General features: G+C 42.0%; 1 protein-coding gene across 14 annotated transcripts in view; it reads right to left on the bottom strand.

Annotated features, from left to right (window-relative positions):
* The window catches only part of Pias2 (protein inhibitor of activated STAT 2), an 86,386-nt gene extending 77,950 nt beyond the window's left edge, over positions 1–8,436 (bottom strand). For 2 of the 14 annotated variants that reach the window (XM_076555540.1, XM_076555534.1), the window contains exon 1: positions 8,255–8,435. Coding sequence is in view for 3 of the 14 variants with exons in the window: in XM_076555534.1 (XP_076411649.1) it covers positions 8,255–8,278 (24 nt within the window). In the remaining 11 variants the exon portion in view is untranslated. Of the gene's footprint in view, positions 1–7,711; positions 7,943–8,254 lie in introns of those variants that run through there. The other 12 variants (XM_076555535.1, XM_076555539.1, XM_015992675.3 and 9 more) reach the window with 9 other exon arrangements.
* Between the last annotated feature and the right edge of the window lie 6,908 nt (positions 8,437–15,344).

The following is a 15,344-nucleotide window of genomic DNA, read 5'->3' as shown; positions in this document are numbered from 1 at the left end:
GATACCATCAAGATTGATACAGATTAGATTTAAATAGGAAAGGCCTCTTGATTAGGAGGCGATAGTTCAAACAGCTTGGTCATTCAATCCAGACTATTAAGACTAACAATCTCTTTCATTTGATCAAGTGAGAAAAAAAATTGCATTATTAAAAAATACTATTTTTCTTGTTGCCAAAAAACATCTTGCCTTAACAAAGATATAACCTGACAAAAAAGGAATTCCCCAAAGACAGGATTGGGGAAGGGTTTTTGTTTTGGTTTTGTCTTTCTAGAATAATAGAACCATCCAGCTAAAGAATCTGAACCCTGGGGTTGGGGATTTAGCTCAGCGGTAGAACGCTTGCCTAACAAGCACAAGGCCCTGGGTTCGGTCCTCAGCCCTGGAAAAAAAAAAAAAAAAAAAAAGAATCTGAAGCCCACTGGACAATTAAGACATATGCAGAGAAAAATGTCCCAAGAAAAAAAGTAAATTTGGCCTAATGGTAAAGCACATGTCCAACAGGATAAACTTTCATAAATCTTTCCCAATACTTTTTCTGCGGCTCTCTACAAACATAAAAGGCAAATAGTCTGTTTGTGGTCCCAATTCAATTAAAAATAAAGCTGACTTTGGAGATAGAGTGTGACTCTCTCCTTCTCTAAAACCAAGCATAATTGTTAAAGGAAAATCCAAAAATCTCTATCTCATGTCAGAAGAGCAACCTGGTACAGGACAGAAGAAAACAAAAATTAAGGGATTATTCTATTGTGACTCAAGTATAAATATTATCTCTAAATTTTAAGATTAATATATATATATTTAAACTCTGTTGTGATATTAATGGTCATATAGAGTATTAACTAATTCTAGAAATAGGCTTTATCTAGCTTCCTGTGCATGATTTAGGGCTTGAGTCTGAATCAGGTAACTAGGAATTAAGTTTGTGTACCCAGATATACTTAATAGATTGTGGTCTGTTTTTGGTTTTGTTTTGTTTTCAAGACAGAGTTTCTCTGTGTAGCTTTAGAGGCTGTCCTGGAACTTGATTTATAGCCCAGGCTGGCCTTGAACTCACAGAGATCCGCCTGCCTCTGCCTCGAGAGTGCTGGAAGTAAAGATGTGTACCACCACCGCCCAGCTATAGATTGTGGTCTTTTAACCTCTCAGAAATCTGCTGCATACGATATTTAAAATGTTTAAGATTCTGCAGTGAACTGTGATCATTCCTAACAGCAACCTTTGAAGTCTCCAAAAAGATGAAGGGGCCCCACAATGAGGATTCCACCTGGATTGTTGTAATGCCACACAAAGATCAACTTTAAACTACAAACTGCTCAGGACAATTTCAAAACAGCTGAAATGGCCCAGCCTCACAGACGATTCAGCCAAGACTTCAGATGGACTCTACACTTTCTCTACACAGAGACTAAACAAAAAATAACACACCTAGTTCCTAGGACTTGACCATTATCCCAATTTTCTCAGGGTCGACTAAAGATGTCATCAACCCAAGACAACAGGAAGTAATTTTAAGAATGCCATGCAAACATTCCCGAGAGGTAGGATGGGTGGGTTTTGATTGTGTGGGGATGGGGGGTGGGAGGGAGGTATTGTGTATGTTTGTCATTGTATCAGGAGTTGGTTGCAAATTGTTACTAGTCATAGTAAGGGATAAAACTAAGAATGGGGGTTAGATTTAATGATTTCTTTCTGAAAAAAAGGGGGAGGGGATTTGGAAAGAATAGGATAAGAAGGTAGATTATTGAATCTACTATAAACTACAAAACAAGTATTAATCTCACATATTTTACATTGGTATGGATTTTTATATACTGATACAAATGTAAGGTTATTTTTGTTATAGTGTATGTGTTTCTACTCAAGACATTTTTGTATATTGATACAAATTTAAGGTTACTTTTGTTATACTGTGTATATATATATATATATATATATATATATATATATATATATATACTCTTCTTTAAGGTATTATACCTATGCAGCTCATTTAAAAGGGTAATGTATAATTAAGAAATACAGGTGGTTAGTCATCAGTAATAATCAAATTTATAGTTATGTTAGGTATGTTATCAAGGTTTAAACAGAGATGTATTTTATTTAGACAGGTGGTCTTCAAACACTTCAGAGACCTACAGAATATGGCATTTAAGATATTTTAATAAATTAAGGCTTTTCGTGACAGTGAGACCCATCTGTTCCTGACAGTACCAATTTAGTTCAAAAAAGGATGATGGGCATTGAAGAATGGAGTTAGTTTTAATTAATTAATATAAGCCTCTATATGGAGTTAGTTTTAATTAATATAAGCCTCTGTATGTTCATTTGGGTCTGAGCAGCTGTGGGACCACCAGGACAAGGGAGCTGGGTGGGCACAGGAAAACTTCCAACTACAGTGTCTCTTCACAGCACCTAACTAAGACAGAGCTCAACAACAGTCTTGTCCTCACATAGAGTTTGAGACCAGCTTGTGCTACATGAGACTCTGCATTAGATAAAAAGTTAAACATACAACATAACACTTCAATTCTATTCCTAGATATCAACAAGAGAACTGAAAACCTATCTATGTCCATACAAAATTTGTTCCCATGTAGATGAATACTTGTACTAGCCAGTGAAGTAGAAATAACTCAATACCTGACATTCACACAACAGAATACTATTCCATCAAAAAGAAACAAATTACTGGTACATGCTACAACACAGACAAAGCCAGAGAACATTATGCTCAATGAAAATGAGCCAGACACAAAAGGCCAATGTTGTGTGATTCCATTTATATAAAATGTTCATGGCCGGGCGGTGGTGGCACACGCCTTAAATCCCAGCACTTGGGAGGCAGAGCCAGGTGGATCTCTGTGAGTTCGAGGCCAGCCTGGTCTCCAAAGCGAGTTCTAGGAAAGGCGCAAAGCTACACAGAGAAACCCTGTCTCGAAAAACCAAAAAATAAAATAAAATAAAATAAAATAAAATAAAATAATAAAATAAAATAAAATAAAATAAAATAATAAAATAAAATGTTCATGACAGGCAAATCACAGACAGATGCTATGGTGTGGGGGAAAAGATGAATTTTAAGGAGTGACTACTATGGCAACAACTGGATATAGGACTTCTTTGGACTAAGAAAAACTGTTATCAGTGGTGATACAAGTATGACTTTGTGAATGGTCTAAAGCGCATCATATCCAATACTTTCAGTGGCTTAATTTTACAGTACGTAAATTATCTCAATTTAAAACTAAATAAAAAAGGAGACATCAAACACACAAAGGCAAACATGCTGGGGAAAAAGGAAATTTTCAGATGTTAGAAATCTGCCATTTCATCAGAAAGTTATTCATGTTTACTGAAGGGAACATACATACCTACAAAGCAAACAAATACAAATATTCAAGAATATCATGATTCCTTGACAACTGAAAATTATCTATTTCATTTTAAATTAACATTTATTTAACTTGGGCATGCCTTCATAGACAACTCAAGTATTGAAATCTCAGTTGTGTCTCCTAATAAATAGCACTGAAGTACCCTGGTTTCTGTCACAGCACATACATTAGTTGGTTTCCCCTTTCCAGTGGTTTGGTGGAGGGGTGATGAGGACTTTTAACTTCAACACATCATTAACTTCTCAATTCTCCTCTCTATCCTCATGCTACCTAAAGAAGATTCCTGGTAAGTGTAAATGGATCACACACTTGGATCTTCTAGGCAGAAATTACATGTTACAGAATCAAAAACCCACCTCTATTTTCCTCTTCACGTTTCCATGCTTCCATCAAACTTAGGACATGATGTACGCTAGGCAAACTCTACATAGCAATGAGCTACATCTCCAGCCAAGTTAACTGATTTTAAATTACAATACAATGAACTTTACAAGTTTTGTAAACGTTCTAGTGTACCCACAGCTATGGAGCTGTAATTACCAAGATACACATCAAAACCCTCATATGGATCTTCACTATCTTTCTGTAATACACAGAAAGCAAGTTCTCAATCCATGAAAAACAAGGTAATGAATAAAAGATGGATGTCCTTTTAAGAAAAATAAATAACTAGAATGTCACTGCAAACAGTGATATAGATATATAGGATATAGATGATAGGATAAAAGGGTAGATTAATGAACCTACTTTTAAAGAACAACTTGTTTAAAATGTTTTACATGGGGCCCGTGCCGGGCGGTGGTGGCGCACGCCTTTAATCCCAGCACTTGGGAGGCAGAGCCAGGCGGATCTTTGTGAGTTCGAGGCCAGCCTGGGCTACCAAGTGAGTTCCAGGAAAGGCGCAAAGCTACACAGAGAAACCCTGTTTCGAAAAACCAAAAAAAAAAAAAAAAAAAAAAAATGTTTTACATGGGTATAGATTTTAGTTTATTGATACAAGTTTAAACTTAATTTTGTTATACTGTATATATATTTCTATTCTCGTTTGAGATATTATGTTTATATAACTCATTTGGATTGTAATGGATAATTAAGAAATACAGATTAATAATTAGTCTTCTATGATAGTCAAACTTGTAACCATGTTAGTTAAGTTTTCTAGGTATACATAGATATACTTCAGATAGATAGGTAATCTTCAAACACTTCAAAGACCTACAGAATATGGCATTTAAAAGGTTAAAAATTTAGACTTTCTAAACAGTGAGACATGTCTGCTCCTGGCAACACTGGATTTACTTCAGAGAGGAGGATGGGCATCAAAGACACTCTATATGGAGTTTATCTTCTTCTTGGCAAAAATAGCCATTTGGGCAAAAAAACTGTTCTTGCCTGGACTGCTTGATAGACTGGACATGCAGAACCCATAAGAAGGTAACCACTGAACTTTGCTTGGCAAAATGGCCCTTCAGGTTGCTGCTTCGCAAAGGAAACTGCCCGACATTCTACAGGACTTTATATATATATGACTGAGAGACTCTAGCCCTGTGGGCTAAAGACAGATGCCCCAACTTTACAAGAAAACTTTGGATGACTGTCCAGGCTGACAGCTGTCTCTGTCTACCCTGCAAGACTCTTGAAAGTTGCTTACATCCTTCTCCCGTTTCTCAGGTAGTATTATATCCTTCTGACGTCTTTGATGTGGTTGAAGACTAGATAGTTATAATTTCCTCAGTTATGATAAAAGATGGGTTAGATATAAAACCTTAGACTCACAAATAAATAAAAAATAAAATAAATATAAATAAATATAAATATAAATAAAAAATAAAATAAATTAAAAGATAGGTAGGATATCTTCTTTAATGTTGTAACTGTAATTCTTGCTTGATAATTGTTTTGTTATATGTAATTTTACTATGTTAAAGTTAAACCTTCCTTTTTGAAAAAGAAGAAAAGGGGAAGTACTATGGATATCACTCTATATAAATAAATCACTGATTGACCAGTAGCCAGACAGAAAGTTTGGACTGGACTAACAGAGAGGAAAATTGAGGGAACAGGAAGGCAGAGGGAGAGACTACTTGGAGTCACCGCCAGGACAAGGAAGATGTAAGGTACCAGTAAGCCACGAGCCACGTGGCAAAGTATAGATTAATAGAAATGGGCTGAATATAAGAGTAAGAGCTAGACAATGATAGGCCTGAGCTAATGGCCAGTTTAAATAATGTAAGAGTCTGTATGTTTATTTTATAAGTGGGCTCAGGGACTTGGCGGGAGCTGGAGAGAAATTCTCCAGCTACAAAACAGATCTCCCATACACTGCTGTTTAAAGAACAGACTGGATTAACTAAATTGAACTGCTGCAAAAACTTTTTGAAGAACTGCCACCAGAAACTCAGGGTTCGAACTATGTAACAAGCAAGGAAAGACAAGGGCAGAAAAAGCCAGTGAATGGTTGAATAGACTGAAATGGTTCCAGAAACCCAACCCTTTTGTCTTCATGACTTCACCCAGTACTTAAGATTTTTAAGAGATTATTTTAAGGGGAAAAAGCAAAGTGGCAATAACAAACACACCACTGATCTTTGTGGTGGTTTGAATGTGACTAATTAGAAGGATTAGGAGGCGAAGCCTTGTTAGAGGAAGTGTGTATCTGGGGTTAGGCTTTGAGGTTTCAAAAGTCTAGGCCAGGCCCATGTATCTCTCTACTTCCTGCTGACTGTGGATCAGGATATAAAGCTCTTAGCTCACCAAAGCTTTGTCCTGACTGTGGGCAAAGCAGGAAAACACACTCTCTCATTTTCATTCCACTTTTATGTTACAAAAGGGTGGGATTTATCATTTAATTTAGTCTATAAATTTCAAAGTGATTAGGAGTTCCACTTAGACTCAAAGGCACCAAACAACGCTAACATGGACTCCGAAGAACTCAAGACTCTTGAAGTCAGATAACTGGTGTTTAAAATTTCAGTATTTCTACTCTCAAAATGTGATCTAGATCAAAATTTAATCTATGTTTCATTTTCTTCACAGAATTGTGAGAATAATAATGTATACATGAAATATTTGAACCAGAGTTCAGCATGTATAGAGACATATTAAAATGGCTATGTGCTATCACCACCACTTTTTGCACTGGGTAGTAGGATAGCACGTGTCTGCCCTAAGCAGCTAAGACAAAACCTAGTGAATAACCTTCCTTCTTTCCTCTCTGAGACCAAGTCTCTGGTGGTCATCTACTACGAGTGAGGGAAGTCAAGGACACTGCCTTTTACCAAGCACACGGAGATGCAAATACCAGGTGACTCAGGTGATGGGAAGGTGAAACTTTTCCACAAAACAAAAAGGAGAAAAGCAAAAAGGGATACCTTGGTTTCCACTGCTTTCAAGGTTCTGGTTCCACCTCAATCTGAGTACTGATGCCCCTTCCCACCCTATACGATTAAGGTTAGTTCTTCACTTTAATCAGTGACACTTCTAGAAATCTAATACAAGCCTTAAAGAGGTTTCCACCAGCCAAACTTAAAAAAAAAAAAATAATAATCCTACCTTCCCAAGAGGAAATATGTATCTGTTACTATACAAAAGTTAAGGTAATACTGCAGGGTAAAATAACTCCAGTATTCAGTTTACTGTAGTGAGGCACAGTTGTTTCAGGATCACCACTAAACACGGGTTGAACATAAGGTTCAAATGTCCTTCACAATCATAGGTCTCTGTATAAACTGATACGGGATACAACATGTATCAATATAGTTTTTATTAGGAAAATCGTTCATTTCTGAAACAGGAGGGAAAATGGTTGCTGTGCAATCACTCACGTTCATTCTTTTGTTGGTGTCCAAGCAGCTAACATCCTTTTCCCACGAACAATAATAGTCTTACAAAGCACCACAGTTTACTGGCTAAGTAAAGGAACCCAAACATGGCACATGGCTAATTTACCCCAACTGGTTGCAGTTCATTTAAGTTCAAATCCAGTCTCCATTTAAAAACACAATTTAAAAAGCAGGGTTTCTATCTGTAAACATCCGACATATGTCGTCAGTAATTTGGGGTTCAATCCAGCTCATTTATCACACCTGGTCTGGCTAAGGGGTAAGACTTCTCTGAAGATCATCGGTCTGGTGGGGGGAAAAAAAAAAAATCTTTCTCCGTGTAACCTCCAACCGCCTCTATTGTAGACCCCGACTACAAAGGTCTCCACAATAAAGTTATGACCTTGTTCCCATGCTAACGAACGGTTTCTTCCTCCAGAGCCACAGGAGTGCACAAACTACATGACAACGCCGACTCCGGAGATCGCTTACCACGCTTACACACCAAGTATCTGGGTATCGGGCCGACTACGGAAGGCGGTGTTCCCAAAAGAGCGCGCTTCTCCCCGCGCTGAGGAAGCGCTGCTGGGAGGAAGGGGCCTTCGCTCCTGACAGACCTGCCCAGACCGCGGCGGGGAAGAGGGAAAAAAAAAAAATCCCCGAACGCAACTTCACGTTCCCCAAGGCGGTCTTCCTCCCCGCACCCCACCCCACCCACCCCCGTGGACGGCGGGCACGCACGCTCCGGGGTCGCCGCCGCGGCGGGGGCGAGCGCCGCTGCCCGGCCGAGTCAGCCCACGGGGGCCCCGGGGGCCGGCCCGCCAGGTGTGCGGCGGCCCAGGCCCGGCTCCGTCCCTCCCTCCGTCCCCTCCGTCCGTCCGTCCCTCCCTGCGCAGCGCCGGAGGATGCGGCTCCGCCAACCGGCCGCACGCCCCGGCGCCGCCGCCGCGCTTGCTCCCGCCTCCCCTCCCCCCCCCCCCCGCCCCGCGGCCTCCGCTTCCCCCCCACTCCCCCCCTCCTCCCCGCGACGCTCACCCTCAACTCCTCGAAATCCGCCATTTTATCCCGCCCGCGGGCGCCTCAGCCGTCGCCGCTCCTCCGCCCGCAGCCGCCAACGACACCGCCGCCGCCTCCTGCCACATCCTGCACTGGGGGGCGCCGCTCTAGACGCCGCGGCCACCGCCGCCGCCGCGCCGCCGCCGCCGCCGCCGCCGCCAACACCGGGCCCGTCACGTGACCTGCGCGGGGGCCCCGCCCCCCGGGCGCGCGCAGGCCCCGCCCCTTCGCGGCGCTCTCCCCCCCCCCTCCCCCCAACCCACCCTGCGCCGCCTTCCGCCCAGGCGGCCCCCACGCGCTTCCGGTGGTGGCCCTGTCCCTGCCGAGCGTCGCCCGGCCCCGAGTTGCCCTGCTCTCCCCCGCTTCCTCCCCCCCAGCTTCCCTTTTCCCGACTCAGGAACGCTGGCCGCTCAGGAACGGGTCGGAGCTGCCGCCGTTCTTCCCGGACCTGGAGCGAGGCCCTGGCCGAGGAAGTGGCCGGGAGGAAAGAGGTGACGGGACTCAGCGCAACATTCGGGAAGATTCTCACAGTGCTCTTCTCGAGGTGGCTGACAACAGAGGAGGCCGCCCCGATGCCATCCCCACAGTAGCTCGTGGTGCGCGATAATCCAAGCCTGGGTGATGGGTGAACTGTCGTTCCACGCTAATGGTGCTCACGACCAAGAGTTTCTTGTGGGTTTTTTTTTTGGTTTTGAGACAGGGCATCGCTATGCATCCCCAGCCAGGTTGGAACTCTTGTAGACCATGCTGGTCTGGAACTCAAGAGATCCACCCGCCTAAGCCTCTTGGGTGTTGGGATTAAGGGCGTGTGCCACCACACCCAGCCAGATAAGACCTTTACATTTATGTCCTTAAACTGTTCCCTTTGCTGATTTTTTTTTAACTGACCTTAAAGGGAATGTCAATGACCTGGGCAACAGAGTTAAAAGAATTGTGGGGTAAGGTTAGGAGAAAAGCAGAGTAAGGGTGCCCCAGAGAACCCTGGTGAAGTTGAAAGATCAGGAAAATCTGATAGCTGGGGGACGAATGAAGAGACGTGAGATGGAAGAAAGATTACTGGTGCTCCCTAACATAAGAAAAAAAGGGGGGGTTGCTGGAGAGATGGCTCTGTGGTTAAGAGCACTGGATGCTCTTCCGGAGGACCTGGGTTCAGTTCCCAGCATCCACATGGCATCTCACAACTGTCTGTAACTCCAGTTCCAGGGGATCTGGCATCCTCACACAGACATACATGTAGGCAAAACATCAATGCATATAAAAATAAATAAATTAAAAAAAAAAAACTGGGTACCTGCCTGCGCTTGGAAGGTTGAAGCAGGAGGATCAGAAATTGTTACGGAGCCAGGTGGAGGCCAGCCTGGAGTACAGTGTGAGACTGAAAAAACAAAAATACAGTGAGTGACCATACAGTGTCATCTGGCTGAAACACACAACTCAGATTTCATTGATAAGGTTTGTGGAAGCCCTTTTTAGTATTGTTCCCACCTAAGGCCTCTTTTCATGCATTCATTCTGAGAGCGTTGCACTTACATGAATTTTAAAGTGTCAGGTCCATGGGCAAAAATTTCCTACTCTATACAGTCTTGAGTTCTCACTTGCACGCTAGGATCTTCCTTCACCCGTTTTAATTCAAATGCCTTCGTAAGCTTAGGTCATAGCTCAATGATAAACTCTTGTCTAGACTATGTTAGGCCCTGACCTCCCATCCCCAATGCATGAAAACAGAACAAAAAACTAAGCTCTTAATCCTTACCCAAGAGCTAGCTGAAAGCCTAAACTGAGTAAGGTCTATGTGTGTAATAAATACCTGAGCTTCAGTAAATGGAATGTTTACAGCTGACTGAAAGAATGTTTAAAAACCAGGCGGTGGTGGCACACGCCTTTAATCCAGCAATCGGGAGGCAGAGGCAGGAGGATCTCTGTGAGTTCGAGGGCAGCCTGGTCTACAGAGTGAGTTCCAGGAAAGGCGCAAAGCTACACAGAGAAACCCTGTCTCGAAAAACCAAAAAAAGAAAAAGAACGTTTAAAAACAGAGTCACTGTGCTGTTTCTTAGTCAAGCACTTCTACTGCTTTGACGCCACACCACGGCCAAGACAACTGTTACAAAAGAAGGCATTTAATTGGGAGATTACTTCCAGTTTCAGAAGTTTAGTCCATGATCATCATGGTAGGGGGCAGGCACTGGAGCAATAGCTGAGAGTTACATCCTGATCCTTAGGCAGAGAGAGAGAGACTCTAGGCTTGGAATGGGCTTTTGAAACCTCAAAACCAACCCCACCCCAGTGACACTTTTCCCCCAACAAGGCCACACCTCCTAATGCTAATCCTTTCAAATAGTGTCACTCCTAGTGACTAAGCATTCAAATACATGAGCCTAGGGGCTATTCAAACCACCACATTCTACTCACTGGCCTCAGGTTTGTAGCAATTTTATAGTGCAAAAATGCATTCAGTCCAACTACAAAAGTCTCTGTAGTCAGTCATAGTCTCAACATTGTTTAAAAGTCCAAAATTCAAAGTCTCTTCATGTAATCTCTAAACTGTAATTCCCTGTAAAAATAAAAATAAACAGAGCACATACTTCCAACATATAATGGCACAATATTTGCATTACCATTCTAAAGGGAGGATAGTGAGGAAATACTGGACCAACAAAATGAAAACCAACAGGGCAAACTCCAAACTCTGCATCTCCACATCTGATGTCAAAGCACCCTTCGAATCTCCCAATTCCTTTCATCTTTGTTGATTACAACATACTTCACTCTCTTGGGCAGTTTCTATATGCTGTTAGCAGCTCTCCTTGGCAGGTATTCCATGACTGGTATCTCTAACACCTTGAGGTTTCCAAGGCATTCCAGGTTTCAACTTCACAGCTTCACACAATGGCCTCTGTGGGCCTCCATTCAGGGACACCCCTAACATGCCTGATCTCACCAGCTTTCCTTAGCCTCAGGGAGATTCCACAACCACTTTCTTGTGTCCTTGACTCTAAAGCCAGAACCACATGGCAGGAACTGCCAAACTCTGCTGTTTGCTGGAGCTGTAATCCCGTCCCACCCCAATTAAATTCTCACCACCTTTCTGTTGGTGGTGGTTTCCTTTACTGATGAAGCTTTTTCTTTAACTCCTTTCCACAAGTTGGAAGCTTAGCTGGTGAGGTGTTGCTCTGAGGTCACCACTCCCTTTATTTCATTTAACATCATGCTTTTCTTTAAACTCCTGATCTCCCTGAGCACTATACTTAGCTCCATTACACTTCCAGGTGCTCCTTTTCTCCCCAAACTACATTTGTATTTCTTTGTCCAGCTTGCTCCTTTTCATCATTATTGATCTGCATAAGAATAATTACTAATAACCACAGGACAGAGTCAATACTAGGTTATCTTGAAATCTCCTCTGCCAAAGCCATTAATCCAAAACTCTTCAATTTAGCCTCAGGCAGATTTTTATAATGAGGACAAAAAGCAGTCACATTCTTTGTCAAAATATGGCAAGAATGGTCTCTAGGCCACTTGCTAATATTCTTCCCCTCTGAAACTGCTTGAGCTGGGCCATCATAATCTATGTTGCTCTCAACACCATTTCCTTCCATGTTCCCAATAGGATGGCCCAGTAAGCCCTACTTAAAGCATTCAACTGCTTCCCTAATCCAAAGTCTATATTCGGCCAATAAGCATCATGGTCAGGCCTATTGCAGCAATACCCCACTCCTGGTACCAATTTCTGTCTTTGTCAGTGGGCTTTTTCTGTGAAGAGATACTTAGGCCAAGACAACTATTATAAGAGAAAGCATTTGATTAGGAGCTTGCTTATACTTTCAGAAGTTTAGTCCGTGATCATCATGGCAGGGAACAAGGCAGCATGCAGGCAGTGCTGGAGCAATAGCTGAGAGCTACATCATGGTCCATAGGCACAGAGGGAGACTATGGGCTTGAAACTTCAAAGCCACCCCCAGTGACACGTTTCTTCCAACAAGGCCTCCTAATCCTAATCCTCCTAATCTTTTCAAATAGTGCTACTCCCTAGTGACTAAGCATTCAAGTATGTGAGCTTATAGGAGTCATTCTATTTTTCTTTTTGTATTTGTTGTTTTTTGTTTTGTTTTTGTTTTTGGAGACAAGATTTCTCTATGTACCAGCCCTGGCTGTTGTGGAACTCACTCTGTAGATCAGGCTACCTTGAACTCACAGAGATTTGCCTGCCTCTGCCTCCCAAGTGCTGGCATTAAAGGCGTGTGCCACCACCACCACCACCACCACCACCACCACCACCACAAACTACCACAAGCTGTAAACAACTAAGATGCCTCAGTAATTCACTTCCATTTTGCTGCACCTGATAGTGTTACTGCTTCCAAGTCCTGATAATTACGAAGAAAATTAAGATGTGGTTCTGGCCCATGCTTGTATGCCAGCACTTGGGAGGCAGTAAGAGTCTCTCCAGCCTTTGCTCACCTGTGCTTCATAATAAGATCCTTGGTTTTGTTGTGTGGAGTTTTTTTTGTTTTTGTTTTTGGTTTTTTTTTTTTTTTGGTTGGTTGGTTTTTTGTTTGTTTGTTTGTTTGTTTGTGAGTTTTGTTGTTGTCTTAAAGTTCTAGTCAGTAATTGGAGTAATGCTGGACATGGGATTCCAGCTCCAGCTGCCTTTGGGCATTTCCACGCTTGGCCTTTTAGATCAAGTGTGCCTTATCATTGGCTGGTTAGGGAAATTGGGAGAATTCAATGATTAGAAATGAAAGAACTCAGCCAGGTGGTAGTGGCAAACGCTTTTAATTCCAGCACTCTGGAGGCAGAGCCAGGAGGATCTCTGTGAGTTCAAGGCCAGCCTGGTCTAAAAAGTGAGATCCAGGACAGGCACCAAAACTACAAAGAGAAACCTGTCTCAAAAAACCAAGGGGGAAAAAAAGAAAGAAATAAAAGAAATGAGAAAACTCTTAGGTAGAAAATATTTTGCTAAGGTTGAGAAGCCAACCTTATTACTAGGCCTCATGAACAGAAATGACAAAAAATCAGAATTGCCTTTGCCAGTACCTTTCTTCTAGTACTTAGATATTTTGAGTCTCATGTTAATTGGCACTAAAAACCCCAGAATGGGAGTTATCTCCCTGGAGCAGATTATACAGAATACCAGAGTTCCTGCCTTTCCTTACCCGTGCATTCATGTGCATTTGAAAACTGGAAGTCATATTGGGTGGAAAATGCATGGTGGGGACTTCTGGGAGGAAGGAATTGGATCATGCCCACCCCCTAACTGAAGCCCAGTATGTTTTTGCACTGGACAGGCCTGGGCTGCATTTGCCCACATAGAAGTGGGAGAAAGCAGTGACTGTGAGAATGATGTGGAGCATCCAGGAGTAGACTAGGATTCAAGATCTCAATCAGGAAGAAACATTGCCAGTGAGGCTTGTATGCTGGGGGGAAACAGCCTATGTACACACTGGAAATCTGGGTACCTGGAAGGAACAGCTCTGAGCTATCACAGGATTGCCTGAAGACTGAACTGCATAACAACAACAAAATCTCCTTTGCACTTGGGAACAAGAAATTGGTGATTTCCCATTACCCATAACTGAGTTAAATTAAGACAACCCCCTGCAATGTCTGAAAGTCTGACACTCCCAAAAAAGACAATTCTCTCACCCTCACTTTCTCATCTGTTGAGAATCACAGATAAGAAAAAACACTTTTCAGTCAGGTTTACTTATGGGAATATGATATGAAATAATCTTTTTGTACACTGTAAAGATTTGTCACTTGAATTGGTTTAATAAGAAGTTGACTGGTTGGTATCCAGGCAGGAAGTATAAGCATGACAACAGACTCAGAGAGAAGAAAGACAGGCATGCTGTACTGAGAAAAGGTACCAAGCCATGTGGCAAAGCATAGTTAAGAAATATGGATTAATTTTAATGTAAGAGTTAGTTAGTAACAAGCCTGAGCTATTTACCGAGCATTTATAAAAAATATTAAGATTCTGAGTGGTTATTTGGGAAGTGACTACTAGGACAGGAAAATTCCCCCTAGAGGAATACATTATTCATCAATATGTTACCATAGAATAAAGGGTAAGAATCAGTGGCCACAAATATCAGAACACTTTGTATTTGCAGCTTTAGTAAGGTATAACTGCTACAGTCCAATTGATCCTCCACCACCACATCTAGCCAGATTTTTCTGACTTCCATTTTGTTTTGGAGCTAAGTGGTTTTGGTGAAATTGGTGAAACCTATCAGTTGTTAAGGATAGGTGTGATCAAATTTGGGCAATCACACATTTTTACAGCTCTTCCCCCCAAAGTGTACTTGACAAGTATATAATATGACAGACATCGTGCCATGTGAATCCCAGGTGAAGATGACAGGCAGCAGTTATGCTGTTGAATGCCTTTAACCCCAGGACTTGGGAGACGGAGGGGAGGGATCAGCGGTTTGAGGCCAGCCTCGGCTATGTGAGTTCAACCAGCTTTGTGTGCACAAAGACTCTGCCTGGAATCAAACAGCAAACAGAAATAGAAGCAAACAAAACAAATGTTGTGTTTTCCTTAATACTTTTGTATTTTATGCTTCATTTTATGATTTTAAGGAAAATGTAATCATCTTTTCCACCAAACCCCAGAATGATGTTCTCTCTAGTTTACTAATGGGTTACATAGGTTTTGTTGATTGTATCTGGGCTCTGACCTGAATAAAGAAAGCACTAAGCTACAGAAACTCACCCATATACAAGCACATTAGGCAACATGTAGTAAGGCATGTACTTCATCACTGTTGATGATAATGAAGACAAACTCATGAATCACTTGAATGGTTGTATAACAGTGTGATAGATTCCTGGAAGATAACACTATTTATAGAATAAGAGAAATGTATAAGTCAGAAATACATGTAAAAGTTGGCAAATCTCCAAAACATTGCTAAATTGGGCTAGGTATAGTGGTGGATGCTTCTAATTCCAGGGCTTAGAAAGCTAAGGCATGAGGATCACTGCAAATTCAAAGCTAGCCTGGTCTATATAGTGAATTCCAGGCTAGCTGGGTGACACAGTGAGACCTTGTCGCAAAAAAGAT

Source organism: Peromyscus maniculatus, chromosome 19 (genome assembly GCF_049852395.1).
Source record: "Peromyscus maniculatus bairdii isolate BWxNUB_F1_BW_parent chromosome 19, HU_Pman_BW_mat_3.1, whole genome shotgun sequence".
NCBI classification, from domain to species: Eukaryota; Metazoa; Chordata; class Mammalia; order Rodentia; family Cricetidae; genus Peromyscus; species Peromyscus maniculatus.
The sequence above is the reverse complement of the archived record's forward strand: the minus strand, read 5'-3'. Positions and strand labels throughout refer to the sequence as shown.